We start from the raw sequence: 18,252 nt of genomic DNA, 5'->3' as shown, positions 1-18,252 counted from the left end.
TCTCTCTCTCTCTCTCTCTCTCTCTCTCTCTCTGTTATTTTTTTTTTAATTTTTTTTTTTTACGTCAACTCGATCGAAAAAACATCTCAATAGAATGTCATAAATTTTATTGGAAAAATACGAAGGGGGAATTAAAACGTTTCTCTGTCGTATAAAAAGTATGAAAACTTCCTATTTTTTTTTCTTCCTTTTCTTCTTCTTCTTCTTTTTTTTTTCTTTCTTTCTTTCTCCCTATAGAAATAGAACGAATCATGATTTACGATTTCTCTTCGCATTATAAATTTCCTTTCGGTTCAGATTTCTATCGGCGATCCTATCGCTTTTTCATAAGTTGTCGATTAATAAATAATTATCGACGACGATTCGTAGGGACAGAGTCAAACAGAAAGATTTAAATAAATGTTCGATTTGTTTATATTCAAAATGAAATAATCATCTAACATTTAACACGTATTTCGAGTTTCTGTCGGTATCACAGGTTTTCATTTTAATAGATATTAAATACATAAATCATATATTGATATTATAAAGCGATACTTTTCATTAATTAATCGAATCAATAAAGAAACGTGCGCAAAAATATATTAGAAAATGTACCAATATCGATTGTATGTTAAATTTTCTATATCTTTACGTAAAGAAAACGATGTATCTCTTCTTCTTTAATATTTTTTTTCTTTCTTTCTTTCTTTTTCTTATTTCTTCGTACGAAAGAGGGTGATTTTGTGTCACGTGCCAATGTTAAAAATAATAACTGGATAACTGCATAGATGTACCTACTTACTTGTTTATCATTTTTCATTGATTCCAAGTATAACACGATCCTAACGAGAAAACTCTTGAAAACGATTTTAAACTTTCTCGCTGTTTTTTCTCATCCTTGCGTCTTGAAAACAAACTGTGATACCTTCCACAATGTTTGTAAGATGGAAAAGTACGATAGCGAGTATTCGAGATATTTATTTCTCTCAACGAGTTTTCTTTTTGGTGTCAGTGTCGTTGGTGTCGTCGTCGTTGGGAAAGGCTTTTCTTACTTGAAAAACGATACCAAGCGTAACGCTGTTGGTTGCTACCTTGTTTGTCCTGTACTTTTACTTCTTTTGTATACGTACCATGGGGCTTTTATTTTTCAACCTAGCACTTGTCGTCCCTCTCTCTCTCTCTCTTTTTTTTTTCTCTTTTTTCTCTCTCTTTCTCTCTCTTTCTCTAGGGACAAAAGCTTTTTCAAAGGGTTTTCTTTAACGTGCTACGATAGCGTTAGTACTACATAAAACCACATTTTTATTTTCCTGAAATATTAATAGTTAGACGACGACGACGAATTTATTCTTATTACTTTGTTAAATAATATAATTTCGTTCTTAAATTATTAACAATATTTTTATATTGATCTTGATATCGTATTTTGAGAATCGTTCGAAATATCTTATAAGATACTTGAAATATTTCATTCGTTACGATCGGATTTTACTTATAATTGGTATAAACTTATTGTTCCTCTTAAGTATAAATATTTTCTACTGTTTTACGTAAACCCATTCTTAATCGCGTTAGTTTCAAACGAGAAAGAATAGGAGCTCGTTGATATCTATGGGTTTCGACACCTGTTGCTCGGTAAAGTAAATTATATATATATATATACATATTCACACACATATATATATACATCAAAAATATATCGGTTGAGTCGAGTCATAAAAGAATATATGTAGATGTTACGAGTACCATTACACGGCTACCGGTTTCAATGAAGTGCTTTCTGTGAAAGTATAAAATTTACACATTACTAGTAAGTATCACTGTTAAGTAAATCGAGATATTCGTAGAGAGTGGTCTTCAAGGATCATTCAGTTCCATTTAATTGATAAAAGAAAAAAGTTTATAAAATAATACGGAAGTAGTACGAACATCGAGATTCATTAAATTTTCAACGAACTCTTATTTTTACATATACGTCTACTCGCAGATAACATGCACATATACCACAAAGTGTAACCATGTAATATACATATATTCGTATAAAATATAAATATATATATATATGTGTGTGTATGTAATGTAAACATACATTCTTTCTTTCTTCTACTTCTTTCGTTTGCATGTCATATATGCTGTCCTATTTTTTCATTTTTGTTTTTTTTTCTTTCTTTCTATATTTTTTTTTTTTTTTTTTTACTGGTATAAGTCGACTTCACATTGTTTCAAGATTTTTTACTATATGCATTTTAACGTATGCATTTAAATATATTGTTAAACGTCAAAAAGCTTGTTTGCCATATTTAAAGAGACATAATATGTTTGGTTTTTTATGTAACTATTTTAATGAATATTCTTTAAAGGAAAACTTTTTTTTTTTTTTTTTTTTTAATTAACCGCAAGTAGATCACTTGGAAAAATAATGAATTGTTAAAATTGTTGAATGTGATTAAATTTATATTTAAAATTTTTAATCGACATTCTTATTTTCTTATTTGTTTTTTTTTTTTTCCATTTTAAAATCATAATAAGAAAAAAGAAGCTGTATTATTGAATGTAAAAATACATTTGATAAACTGAGTCTGAAAATACTAGTATTGTAATAAGTTTAATTAAAAAAAAAAAAAGGAAAAGAACTTTTTAAAAATATTACAGCTAGTGCTCGTGTGTGTGTATATATATATGAATATATAATGAAGAGTTTTGCTAACACAACTAATGAATTCATTCATCCATGCAAATGGGCTTTTACCAGTTTAACAAGAAAAAAAGAAGATAGAGAGAGAGAAAAAGAAAAGAAAAACCATTTATGTAATCTCATTTAACAGCCAAACTTCTTTTGACTAATTCATGAAGATATTATACTGTATTTACTTTGTTATTATAAATATAAATAGTGTGTATCTCTCTCTCTTTCTCTCTCCATCTGTAGCTTAAACTGAATAATTACCTAACATTGACTCATTTGTTTTCGAAGTTGAATTTACATCATTCTAAAAAAAAAAAAAAAAAGGGGGGGGAAAGAAAAAAGAAAGAACGAGTTATATAGAAAAAAAAAAAAAAGATAAGAATTGATTTTACATTTATTATAGGATACGATAAAAAATAGATGTTTTCGTTTTGTTTGAAATAGAAACATTTTGAAAATTGGTATACACATATAACATTCACATTGATGTGCACAAGTCGAAAGCTTATTTTCTTACATGCATACTCTCATGTGTAGTATATGCTTATGGGTTTTCTTTTGCTCATCCACATTTAACAGTCGGAAAGTATTTTCACGGATAAAGTTATTTCGCGGAGGAAAATATGATTATATGTGTACGTACGGTACGTACGTATGTATTTGTATGTATGCACTAGATCATATAGAAGGCCACCTACGGTGGACAAATAATAATCCGACGTCGATGATTAAACGATTGTTTCTTTATCGTATATAAACGAATCAATGAAAATAAATGATTATTCGTTTCGATGAAATTAAATCGTGACGTTTGTGTAATTAAATTAACTCAAGATTTTTTTTATTTTTCCTCTTTAATTTTAGATAAAGCATAAGACGTGTAGATAAAAAAAAAAAAGATCAGAATAAGATTTTAAGATATGAAATAGAAAAAAGAAAAATGTTTCGATTGAATACTTTATACAAGTGTTATTTATGTTATAATAATAAAAAAAAAAAAAAAAAAGAAAAAAGAAAAAAAGGAGAAGGATCAGTACTACACAATATTATTACATAATGTTTGTTTGTTCAAATATAAAATATATTAAAGACTTTCGTCCGATATAACTAGCGTTATTTATCTATGTATAAATTATCGATAGATACATACGTCGACATTATTTATTTGTCCAAACCAATATCTACGAATAAAAAATATTTTCAATAAATAAACACGATTTTATGTATCGTATATAAATCTCATGAGAAAGAGAAAGAGGGGAGAATCGAATTGTTTCTACTTAAGTATCTCGTATACACGGGACATGTGTATATATATATATATATATATATACGTACATATGCGATACCGCAAGATATTATATATAAGCGTAATTTACATACATAGATAGGTGTCCGAGAAGGTTTCGTATTCAGAGCGCGTAGTCAACGTTGTAAACTGAAATTTATACTTGACAGTTCCTGTCGAGTATTATTCTCATCTAATAGGATGAAAATCGTTTGAATAATTTGGCCAGATACGACGTGTATCTATTTGTAATAACATCAAAAATGAATATATGTCTCGAGAAGGCTCTTTATTCGTTGCTATATAACGTTTCTTTATAGATTCAATATACGATATTAATTCTGATATTAATTTTCTTTTGTATTAACTAGGATGCGGAACAATAGGATATATATATATATATATATATATGTACGTATGTGTTTCATAATTATTATATATATTTTTACGAAATACACGTATTATATATATATATCTTATGTGTGTACGTACATACGTAAGATGATTTATAGTTCTATTTAAAGCCAAGATCAAGGTATGAAAGGGAAATATTAACTTGGTTGACATGTTTCGCATAAAGTCACTGCTAGATACTTGGAATAGAAAATGAAAGGAAAAGGAGAAATGTACCTCGTTAAATCTTCTTTATTACTATGAAAGAAAATTTGAGAGAGAGAGAGAGAGAGAGAGAGAGAGAGAGAGAGAGAGAGAGAGGGAGAGATAGAGATAGAGAGAGTGAGAGAATGATATGACGTCAAGATTAATTGATTTCTGTTCCACAAGAAGATAACATTTATCTTTATTTCTCTCTAGTCGAGTTCATATATATATATATATATATATATATATATGTATGTATGTATGTATGTATGTATGTATGTATGTATGTATGTATGTATAGTATATGTATGTGTATTTGATCTTAGTCGGTTTGCTTTTCTGATTTCTTCGTTGACCTGTACTACCGTCGAAAGGTTTTCTTTTTTCTTTCCCTTCCTTTCTTTTTCTTTCTTATTTTCTTTTTTTCCCTTTCTATTTCTTTTTTTCTTCTCGTATCAATCCCATCATTCTTTATTTCTCTCGTTCGTGTACATAAATAAAAAAGAAAAAAAAATCGTCGAATTAATCTTAGAATTACTCAACCCATCGTATATCTTCCAATTTGATAACTTCCTTACTATTACAATCAATAATCAAACATAGCGGAATCTAAAATTTTCATTTGATTTAGAATCGGATAAATATTTAATGCCTACGAAAACATTGCGTTCGTTTGTATTGTACGCAGTCTAAAGCGAGAAAAGAGAAAGAAGAAGAAGACGAAGAAGAGAAAAGAAAATGAGATCGGTTCGATCGAATTCGATTTGTAGTTTGATCGACTTTTTCATTTTTATTTTCCTTTTTTCTTTACTTTTTTTTTTGTGTACACGAAAAGCACGACAATAATCAAATATCTGCATACGTGTATATTTCACGGCAGACGGTCAAGGCCAATTTAATACGAATACACGATCGTGATCGTTACATCGCGACGTTTCATCTTGTGGTTATCCTTCACTGTATTATCAATTGTTCGAACGATTACGATTACGAACACACGAGGGATCCATTGTAACACGCGAGTTTCGTATTTGACTGATATATATATATATATATATATATATATATATATATATATAATATATATATATAAAATAGTTGTGAATGTAATAATAAAAATGAATAAGGCAAGTTAAATATATTATGGATTGATTATAAGTGATCAATATTGATATTATAAATAATGATAAAGAAAATCGGACATTATCATAAATTTCGATGTAAGATTGCACGTGTATTACTCTCTCTCTTTCTCTCTCTCTCTCTCTCTCTCTCTCTCTCTTACTTCTTCTTCTTTATCTTTTTTTTTTGTTATAATTAATATATTACAGTAATCGATTTTGTTCGTCATTATTCATAATATGCGTATTAATCATTCTATTTATAACGTACGCAACGTATACATTATGTACTAGTGTTAATGAAGTCATAACTTATTCTATATTGCAAAGTATAATTTATTTTATAAAACGACGAACATGTTATAATCGTCGCATTAATTACTTTTATCTATGAAAGGTGCGAGTTATTTGCATGAGTAAAAACAAAGTTATCGATCTTATCGTAGTTAACGTTAAAAGAAATGTATTTTTTTTTTCTCTTTTATATTTTTTCCTTTTTTTCTCTCTTTTTCTTTATCGTTCATTACGGTCATTACCGTCCGATAACATTTCTTATTTTCATCCATTTTTTTAAATAGGAAATTAAAGCTATATATATATATATATATATAAATCTAAATATAAATGTGGCTTAATTATTTTTTTCTGTCTCTCTTTCCTTCTTTCTTGCTTTTTTTTCTCACAATTCTTTTTACACGAATGGTATTCACGTTGTAGATACTCGGCGAATATCTATGGTGTTATCAAGCGATATTTTACAAGAGAGAAATTAATGTTTCACTCCTAGCAAGGCTGTATGTATGTATTTACACACATCGTATGCTTTTCTGGCCATTTGCCACGCTCGTAAATTCTATTTTCATAACCAAACTCCTTCGTACATTTCGTTAGTCGAACAAAGAAGTTAAAGATGGGTATCTCCGTTAGCCAATGTTCTTGTAATAGTATGTACCTAAGTTTTCGCAGTTAAGTTTCATTTGTCCTATGAATGAACGATATAATTTTCGACGTCGAACATTTTTATTTCGGAAAATCTAATTTTCTCGGTTTTGGCGACGCGCTTTTAGTTATTTAACAACGAACGATTCATTCTCGCTCGTCCATACTCCTATCTATATCTATTTTCATCTACATTTTTCTTAGTCATTCTGGAATTCGCGATATTTTAATGAGTATTACCCGTTAGATGACGTTCAATGAAATTGGAAATCTTTCGTGCAGTTTTATTATTTCTATGCTTGTTAGTTCGAAAGTACAAATAGGAGTCTTTTGATCTCTTGACGTTTATAAAAAGAAGAAGGAAAAGAAGGTAAAAGAAAAGTAGAAGAAATATATTTATATATATATATATACATAGAAAAAGATAGAGAGAGAGAGAGAGAGAGAGAGAGAGAGAATAAACACACACATACACTTATAAAAAAAAGCAGAGATTTCTGGCAAAATTTTTACTCGCTCGATGAAAGCGTCTTTTAAACACGTGTTCACCATTCTAAAGACCGACGTGATAACAAACACTTTCAACGAAAGCTTACTGTTCGGATAAGGATAAGCAACTTGAATAGTACCTCAGGGCAAAAGTGTTTCTATAACTTTCACGTTAAACAGTCAGAAAACTCCCTCTCTCTTTAGCTTCCTTACCATCTCATCCTCGCGCATTCTTTCAACCCTCTCTTTTCCTTCTCCTCCTTTCAATGACTTCGAAACTTTTCTCGTTAGTTTTTGTTCGAAACGTCCTGCTAAAATAAAACCAATTATCCTTCGTCCTTTTCTACACGATGTTTTATTTTGTGGGATTTTTTCTTTTCTTTCTTTTTTTTTCTTTTTCTCTTTTTCTCTTTTCTTTTGGTTTTTTATTCGTTCAATGTTATTAATTCTACAATATTGTACAGACGTTAGTATATATCGGCAAGGATCAATAATAATCTATTAGCTGTTGATATTCTCAGATCGTCGATACAGATGTCCTTATTAACTGGTCATTGTGGTAAACGTTAGATTGATATTCCAAAGTCGTGGTCAACGGGTAATCCGTCAGTGGTTAGCAAATTGCCAGATGGTACTTGGAATGGCCGCAAATTTCCTCCTATGATATATTTCCTATTTGCAAAAGCTTCCGGTGACAAATCTGAAAGATGACAATTTCAACCTGATATTATCTAACAAGTGTTATTTAATAATTTCGTTTTCCTTTCATTTACATTTTTCTTCCTCTCTCTCCTTTTTTTTTTTTTTATACACGTCTTTTATACACGTTTATAATCGTCGAAATTATTTAACTTTTAATGTTTCTCAATAAAGTACATCGGATCTCTTTAAAAAAAATATTTACGTATAAGAACAATTTTTGATGATCGATAAAAGTTTTAGATTATAATTAACGAAGGAAAAATGTTTTTCTCTTTTTCAATTTTTTTTCTTTTCTTTTTTTCTTCTTTGTTTTTTTTTTTTTTTTTAATTTATGATTGAAAAAGATAAATGAAAGCTGAAGTTTTATATCGAGTAAAACTAACGTAAGATAATATTTTTCATTATTAGGAAACGAAAGCGAATGCACAAATCCTTTCAAGCTATCTCTCTCTTTCTCTCTGTCTTTCTCTCTGATCTCGGGAGTTAACTTATTGTTTCACGGTAGACGTACGATTAGTTTTTCGAACGGCAGAACGACGGCACGACGGGTCTCATTTTAACGGAATGAAAATTAAATCGATTTGTTTCTCGACGAGGAAGAAGGGATCTAAGCTAAATGGGATTCGTAACGGGAGCATGGAAAAATTAGAACGAAACCTCCTCATCTTTCTTTTCTTTCTTACTTCTTCTTCTTCTTCTTCTTCTTTCTTCATCCTCCATCGCCCTTTCCGTCTACTCTAATATCGTAACCAAAACACTGAATCGAAGAGAATTATAGTCGTTGAATGTGTCACCCAATTCTTAAAAATAAACTGTGTCTTAAAAATAAAACGAAATATCGAGAATGAAATTCGTCCGAAGTATATCGCTTATCCTTCTTTTTTATTTAGCTAGCTTATCGATGAAACGCGTCTTAAAAAAAAAAGAAGAAAAAAGAAAGAAAGAAAGAAATTAAAAAAAAGGAAAAAAATATATAAAAGAAAAGAAAAGGAAGGAGGAAAAGCAAAAATGGAAGAATGAAATATATATATATATATATATATATATATATATATATATATATATAGTCTATCTAATATTCCATAGCACGGCTCTGTTACGAACGAACGATATTTCAATAACTATCTCGACGGTAAAGTCGTCGCATGCATTTGATGAATCGATAAATTCTTCAATAACGATTTACGTTGCCCCTTTTGTTTCAGGTTTCAAGGGAGTTCGAGGATATCGTCCTAGCCTGTTCCGTATTTAATTCCATCATCAATATGGATGCGCAAACTGAGGTACATTGTTTTGAATTGATTTTATTAATACCTAGATATGTATATTGAATTGATTTTATTAGCAATTCGTTGGTGTAATATGAACGTGTAATATTCTTCTCCTTTCTTGATATCATTATTATCAATACAATAACTAATCGGCTTTGATCGATATATATATATATATATATATATATATATATATATATATGTAATTTATCGATGGCGGCAGTAGGAAGGAAGGGGAGGGGGAAAGAAGTTGCGAATCAATGAAATTATTTTTCAAATGAAATATTATTGAGGATTATAAGTTTTACAATATAATATTATAATCTTGGGGATGCGTAAATTTTCATGAAAATTTCTTAAGGTACCGGTTCTGATATTAAATTTAATAAAATACGATTTGGAGATAAAATTTATGTATGCGTGTGTATATATATATATACACATGTGTGTGTGTGTGTGTGTGTGTGTGTGTGTGTGTGTGTGTGTGTGTGTGTGTGTGTGTGTGTATAATCGAATAGTGCGTGATCGTCCATTGGATTGTATGAAACGTTGCGTTTATAACTCACAATTATATGGCGTTAAAGCCATTTTGAAATTATTGCATTTCATCCGATTAAATACGGAATTTATCATCCTTTCGCATGATAAATTCTTTATAACGTCGAGTATTACTTGCTGACGCGTATTTTCCTATGTGAGTCTGTATATCGTTCGAGGAAAAGAAAAAAAGAAAAAAAAAGGAAGAAAAAATAGAGAGAGAGAGAGAGAGGGAGAGAGAGAGAGAGAGAGAGAGAGAGAGAGAGAGAGAAAAACGAAAAAAGTTAAAAAGTTTTTAATCATTGTCAGTACGATTTCTATAATAGCTTGGTTGAAATAAATTTACCTGGAAATAAATCATTAGATCGTGAATTTAAGGTAGCTGAGGTCGTGTTGAGACAAATGAACTATTTGTTATTTCTGATAAAATTTGATAAAGATGAATAATAATCATGTAGGTGGTAGATACGTATGCAATTTATAATTTATATCAATAATTCATTACTATGCACTGTAGGTAAGTAAAGATAACCTTAAAACAACCGTGACGTCGAAAAGTAAATTTGAAAATACACACGACGACATAGCTATTTGTTTCGTTTAAAGTACTTTTTTCCTTTCGTTTTCTTTTTTCTTTTTTTTTTTTTCTTTTTCTTTTTGCACTTCTAATCGCGATCCTTTGTATCCGTTAGCGTTGATCGACGAGCTTACTAGGATTTATTCATGCATAATAAGGACGTGGGTTTATATTAAACTCATGATTAACCGTTAGAAAGAAAAGATATATATATATATATATATATATGAGCAAAGTCAATTTAGTAAGAGTTGACTTTAATTTTAATATTATATTATACGACAAATATCCCCCTCTCTCTTTCATCCCCTTCCCTATTGTTTCTCATTTTGCATCATTATATTTTATTCTCGTTAATAAGTCAATGCATTTATTAATCCGATTAGATTTATTAACCGACTAGTAACATAATGGCATACAACTAATCCTAACGCATCTGCTTTCGATCTATATCTACCATTAAGTCGGATGTAATAAATCTTCCGAGTGGAGATCTTAAGCGATAACGGTGTATATGGACAGTGAAAATATTCGTATTATAAATCATTTCGAATAGTTACCACGGGTGTGTTACCTATGCTAATCTCGAGAGCAAAGTGTCGGACTATTTTCGTTTGAGATCGTACGGGTTGAAAATTTCTTTGGTTTCCTTTTTTTTTTTTTTTTTTTCTTTCTTTTTCTTGTTCTCTTCTTTTCTGCTTATAAAAGTTTCCCCCGCGAGGAGTTTCTGAGTAACGTTGGAACGCGAATGTCGGCCAAGAAGAATAAACATACGATATTGGACGTATAAATAAAAAGAAAATACATAAATTAGGTTAATGGTAATAAATTAAGATAAAACATATATAGAAAGAAGAAAGCGAAGGTGGTAAAATATATAAATAACGAGGATAATGTTCTTTAACAAATATTATCCGTTCGAAATAAACCGAATGGACGAATTTAATAAGGAATATTTAATCAGAAATTCTCGGGTGTATTCTCGTGGTACCGTAACATTGATAAATCGTAACATCGAAAGAGTCTTTACGTTTAATGTTATATCGAGGTTGATACATGTTGTAAACACTTTGGTGCACCCGTTCGATGTTCGTTCGAGCACGATAACGCCTCGAATTGTTGTAGACAATGAGTGTAACCGGTGATGATCGTAGCTGACGGCTAACGGGATTGACCGATCAGCCGGTAGATAGGTACGTCTGCCTTCCGTTAATAACATCCTTGTTCGAAGTAATGTTCTATAAGCCAAAAAGCTTTCGAGGAATACTCTAAATTGATTATTACATTATTTATTAGGAAACGATCTATCGATACGCTTAATCGACGATAATTGTTTTATTACAAACAGATCTATGAATTGATAAACTTCTATAATATGCATTATAACATGTCTATACATTTTATTTCAGTTTAATCGCGTTTGTTAGTTCGTTAATTAAATTAGAAAATAGAAGCAAACAATATCCATGATATTCAACGTACACCTAACAGAAATTATATATCTTTTTAATTTAATACTTGAGTGTTGTCGCTTAACAAACGTCGCTTATCGATATATGCATTCGAATCACATTATTGGTAAATAGAAAGATCCAATTACGTATAAATAGAATTGAGATAGCATAACCATTGATTTACTCTTAATAAATACACGTATACATGTAATATTTGATATAGCTATGTAGTTATACGTGATACTTCATTTATTTATCATTACTTTGATATTGATAAGAGCTCTTGGAAATTTCTACGATGTTTGTATGTTTGTATTTACATATGTAAATTATAATGTTCATTGCTGTTGGGATACGCGTTTTAATTTAATCAAATTATTTATTGCCGGTTATTTTTTTGAATTATCTCGTATTCTAGTTATAATTAATTGTGGGAGAAGGGAGGAGTGGGAGAGAGGGGAGGTTAAAAAATAGATCGTAGATCACATCAAAGTTGTAACTTAATTTCGTCGACGTATATATATATATATATATAATGATATTTTTTCTTTTTTCTCCTTTGTTCAATCTCGTTGGTTAGTTATCACGTTCGTTTGTAGGAAGCACTGATCCGATATTATCATTTTTTACAGCGGTTTGTTAGCTGTTATTATTTTCGTGATTAATGTGACTCGAAGGATCCGAAAATTTTCGAAAATTTCATTGGTCAACGTTGGGTTATTTTTAATTAAACATGTTCCGTACGTTACGCCTTATGCATTATTTAATTAAATTCGCAAATTCTGTGTCTAATTATATCAGTTTCGGTAACAACGTCTAATTATAAAAGCTGCTAGTTCTGTTACATTTATTTTACGCTCGAAGAATGAAGAAATGTTGGGGATCCGATAACTGCAAGATTTTTGAATATATATATATATATATATATATATATATATATATATATTATTTGCTTTTCTTTATAGTTCTATAAATAATTTAATTTCATATAATTATATAAATTATAATTATATATATATATATATATACGCATATAATTTATTTTTTTATAAGATAACTATTATCAATATTACATAAATATATAACAGATAATATTTATAAAATATTATAAAATATAAAGCGATAACGGAGATGAAGATAGAATATATATTTTACGTTATCGATTTCTCTATAGTAGTATATCTATATATATATATATACATTCGTTCTATCATTTCCTTGACATCCCTTTCTATTCTACAACGAAGTGGAGGCGAGAAGAATCCGAGGTTAACAAATGACTCTATAAATTATTCATCCCGTGGTTTCAGAAACCTCAGTGTTGTTCCAAAAAACAGCTTGAACACTTTAAAATGTCGAGATAGAAATCATTCCGAGAGAGAGAGAGAGAGAGAGAGAGAGAGAGAGAGAGATGCGTGCATATTAAATGTGTCTTCCAGATATTTTCTTTTTTATTGAATATCATCTATCTAATCCAAGATTTTGCGAGAGATGTTATTTATGACAGAGAAAGAAAGAGAAAGACACAGAGATCATTCAAAAATAAATATAAAATAATAATAATAATAATAATAATAATAATAATAATAATAATAATAATAATAATAATAATAATAGAAAAAAGAAAGAAGATAAGAGAATTTGGTTGCATGATAAATTATAGATATGGGATATAATCTGACGTCAATACGTTCATACATAGTTCAAAGTAGTTCGTTGATCTATTAATAACGTAGATACATCGATGCATGCAATATGCCCAATAGACATGGTACATAACGTGTTCAAGTTTGTATATGTGTATATATAGATAGGTATTTACATAATATAAGTTTACTCACGCACATGGATAGTATGCGTGCGGATATCCAACAGTAATTTTATCAACGGAGGCAGGAAGGAAATGTTCTAGCTAGAACATTTAGTCATGGCAATGACTAAGATAATTATAAATATTAATTGGGTCAAGTAATATAGAAACTTAGAAATTTTTTAAAGTGACAAAAAATTTCTTTTAAACGTAGGACGATTCATATATATAATATTGTGATCTTCGTTTTCTGAGACATTATCAATTCATGAAGTAATCCTTTACGTTATAAAATCATACGATTAAACTTACCTAAACGTAGTTCAATTATATTTATTTATAATTATTTTACAGATAATAATTTCATCGAATTAAATTTATTGAATTTGAAATTATTGAGCGTTGATAATTCTTTTTGCATAGTTTGGCTCGATTAAAGTCGAAAGATGTATTAGTTATTATAATGATGATGATAATGATATACTGATGAAACAAAAAAATATAATTATACGTACCGTTTCATGGTTTCATGCAATCAAATATTTTTTGTATTTCTTTTGAATAAACTTATCGATTCGCGTGTAAAAATAAAAATGATCGGGATAAGCCGTCACTACTTTTTTTTTTATTCTTATCTTTTTTTTTTTTTTTTTTGATTTTTTTCTTTCGTTCTACTACAATTTTTTTGTAATCCTTTTTTTTTTTTTTTTATTTGTTTTCTCGTTCGATAGGACGACGCACATTTTCTTACGTAAGATTTCTTTTTGCGACAGTGATCGTTATGCAATCAACAACGACAACTATTGCTCATCTTTTATACTTTTTATTATTTTTCTCAAATGAACGAAAAGGAAAGAATAAAAATAAATAAATAAATAAATAAATAAATAAATGAATAAAAGTAAATAGATATGAAGAAAAATTATATTATAATATTTTCTTTCTGCGTACTACGGTCGTAATTGCGACTTATGGAAGTTACATTTCTTTTCTTTTTTTTTTCTTTTTTTTTAAATTGTAAAGATAACAAAAAGTGATTTATTATATGCACACCGTATATGTGATACATACATACATACATACATACATACATACATACATACATACATACATATATATATATATATACATATTACGGACCAAGCGATTAATATCAGGACATTATGAATAATGACGAATAAAATAGAACACTGTAATAAATTTTAATATTGCATCTCTCATTTTTTTTTAATAATTTCCTATTATTAATTTATTACAATGTCCAATTTTGTTTGTCATTATTCACATATTATTAATTAATTAAACTGTCGATAAAATAGATATTGTATTATTTTTTATCAACAAAAAGAAAAAGGCATTTTAATTTTCTAATAATTTCTCGAAATATCGTACGAACGTTTGGCGATGCATAATGATGCCGCCTGCCACTTTATTGATCGGTGAGAGTGAAAAAAAAGGGAAAAAAGAAATTGAGAGTGCAAGAGAACAAGCACTATCGACTGAATGGAGGAGGATGATACGGCAGAAAAATGATAGAGAACTTTAGAATCCCTCCGGCGAACCTTGATTCTCCTTCCATTCATCGAGTTTATACTACCTCGAAAATAACGAGACACCGTAGTCACCTTTTCCGTGGTTTTCTATAATAACGTTAATAAATGTAAATTGACAATGCTTAAGGGTAAGGATCGTCCACGTTATTACACGTATATCTCTGTTTTTACTCCCCTTCTTTCTCTCTTTTTTTTTTTCTTCTCTCTACATTCAGAAAAATTTGTAATCTGCGATTCTCCCCAAACGAATTCCCAACTTGATTCTCCGAGGTTAATTCAAACTATCTGTATCATTTCTGACGCGTTTTGAATTTTGAGGTTTGATGTAAAACAGATATCATGGTTTAAAGTTTATTATTATTTCTTTTTTATTTGTAAAGCTAAATAGTGTTTCTTCTTTTTTTATTTATTATTATTATTATCATCATCATCATCATTATTATTATTTTTAATGTTGTTTAATAAATATTTGAATGTATCCAGTTAGATATAATACGTGGGCAAAAATAAAGAGCATCCTTTCTAAATTAGATTTGGACAACTTACAATTGATTTTAGTGCTTACTCAAAATTTCTATTTTGGTGTTCTAATCATTATGAAACAATGCCAGGGCACGTTATACCGATTATAGTTATCCGATTATACTGAAGGATTTAAAATAAGCGTCTTGTTTAATGCTACCTCGTTCACTCAAAACGTCGTCGTCATTGTTATGCTAAATATATCTAATCGAGTTTAATTATTATTGGTTGAAAGTTTCAGAATTATTTTCTTTTTCTTTATGTATATATATATATATATATATATATATATATATATATATATATATGGAAACGGAAAGTAAAAGAAAAATAATGGAAAAAAGGGTGTCTCTTCGTATCGGTAAAAGACGTCATTTAAGTACGTCGATAGATCGATTAATAACGGAAACCGATGGTCGAGCCAATTTGGTCAGGTTCTTTGTCATTGACTGTGACAATCGAGGGTGCGAGAATGAACGAACAATCATCCGCGGCTTTGCTCATGGCACGAAACTGTTATCGATCGTGTTCGTGAAAGACTATAGTTATAGCGATGATAAACTATTTTTTTTTTTGTTACTACTCCTTTCTTTTCCTTTCTTAACTTTTTCGTTGCTATACAATTTTTTTCTGTCAAAATCTTGGTTTCACGAATTCGAGATGTTTAATTTAATTGTATTTTCTTCTTTTTCTTTCTTTCTTTTTTTTTTCTTTTCTTTCATAAAAGTCATTAAGGAATATATATAATAATATGGTTTTTCAAGTTCGGCCTCGTTCGTTGCATTCGACAAAAATTTTCTATTTCTTAAGAAATGGTTGTCGATAAATTTTTTTTCAAGATATCTGCAAGGTAAAGTAAAGAAGATTCGTTAATCTTACGTTTATAAACTCGATATATCGATTAGTAGATTAGGGTGAAAGAAAGATCTTTCATCGATAAGATTCTTTCTCGTAGGAAGGACTTTAAGTTACTCTTTAAATTCAAGCTAATCAACGTATCTATTTATATATCCTATTTGCCACATTATTTTCATAGTCAGTAAAATTAAATAGAATGGTTTCTGCGAGTTTACCATTATCTTCTTCCGTACGGTTTATACGATAATAATTAGAGAGAGAGAGAGAGAGAGAGAGAGAGGGGGGAAGAAGAGAATGAGTTCAATTCAATGTTAGTTTTCTTCGTCATTCTCGAGAATCTAATTCCGTTTAATTAGATTCCATTTAGGTAAAGAGAATTTAATTATCAAAATATTGGAGCTGGACTAGTCTCTACGTGACAAGTGTTGAGACAAAATCGCAAGTAGATACTATTAAAATGACCTATAAGGCAAACGATAATAAGACATAACTATAATGTATTTATTTACGTACGTACATATATATATATATATATATATATATATATATATATATCATGTATATATGTACGCATGTATTTATTTCGTTTCTTGCTCGACGAATTATTTACTTTCTACAAATATAAACTTTCCTTTATATAGTAGGATATAAGCTATAAGAATTCTTTACTTCATTTTATTATATTCTTTTTTTATTTGTTCATGTATTTTTTATGAACATAATGTGAAACGATTCACTTATATAAAACAAAATTTCTATCGAGAAATAATAAACGAAATAAGAGTTGTGTTCGCGCGTAGGAAATTGAGATAAAAGTTGAGAAAGGATTAATAATCGTAAAACGATCTTATCGAACGGAACAAAGGAAAGGGATTCCTTGGTTTCGTATTTAATTTCAATAGTCAACTCTAGTTGTCGTAGTAGATAATATCTACGTATCTCGATATTTCTACGTATCTTGTTTCTTGTCAAGCTCGTTGTCTCGTAGAAATTTCATCGTTGATTCGTTCGATCACGAAAGATCTTAAGGATCTCGCAAAATAATGTCAATATTTATTTTCCCTTAACCGAGTAAAAATCGTTATTCGATCTATCGTTATTATCCTAACTATTTCCACGTTTTCCTTTTATCGATCTAGTTCGACCAATTTACTCGTCGTTATTTTCGTAACCTTTAACTTTGCGGATACTAGTTTGCGGATGACTTTTCAACGGCACTTTGAAATTTCTTAACACTTCGAAGAAGATAGAGTTAAGCGATGCGGATAACGCCGAATACGAAGAAAACTTGCACTTTTTCTCTTTTATTAAATTGCTTAACTTTTAGAAACAACAGACTTGTTAACTGTCTTGTTGTATCGAACACCTGGTGTCGTCTCGAAATACAACGACAATCGTCTTTTCTTTTCTTTCTTTTCCACCTTTCCTCTCTCTCTCTCTCTCTCACTTTTTTCTTCCTTCTCAGTTGAGAAGAACATCTTAAAAATCTCATGAAATATCTTTCATTTCTAATATCATCACTTCCGCGGATAATAATTATTGGATAATTCTTTTTTGCTTTCCTTTCTTTTTCTCTTATTATTTTCTCCCTCTCTTTTTTCCTTTTTTAAAACTTAAGCTTTGCTTCTTCTAGTGACGTCATAATAAAGAACATCGCCGTAAAAAAAGAAAGAAAAGATTTGCACGCTGAGATACCTTGTCGGCGTTTCAACGGAGTGATGCCGTAATTTAATTAATAACGATACTGCGTTAGCAAGTTGGCATTCTTTTCTTAGGATCATCCTTTACCTCGTTGTCGCTTGTCTGTGTTTTAAATCCTTTTTATATTCGTTGTTCCTTTGAGAACGTGAATAATGAATTTTCAGA

The 18,252-nt window shown here is 29.4% G+C and overlaps 1 protein-coding gene across 5 annotated transcripts in view; it reads left to right on the top strand.

Annotated features, from left to right (window-relative positions):
• Nucleotides 1-18,252, top strand: part of LOC122636066 (calcitonin receptor-like) — a 99,045-nt gene that overhangs the window by 8,344 nt on the left and 72,449 nt on the right. For all 5 annotated transcript variants that reach the window (XM_043826922.1, XM_043826920.1, XM_043826923.1 and 2 more), the window contains exon 3: nt 9,010-9,087. In XM_043826922.1, coding sequence (XP_043682857.1) covers nt 9,070-9,087 — 18 coding nt within the window. In that variant the 5' untranslated portion in view covers nt 9,010-9,069. The remainder of the gene's footprint in view (nt 1-9,009; nt 9,088-18,252) is intronic.

Source organism: Vespula pensylvanica, chromosome 20, assembly GCF_014466175.1.
Source record: "Vespula pensylvanica isolate Volc-1 chromosome 20, ASM1446617v1, whole genome shotgun sequence".
Taxonomy (NCBI): domain Eukaryota; kingdom Metazoa; phylum Arthropoda; class Insecta; order Hymenoptera; family Vespidae; genus Vespula; species Vespula pensylvanica.
This window is presented reverse-complemented; position numbering and strand designations above follow the sequence as displayed.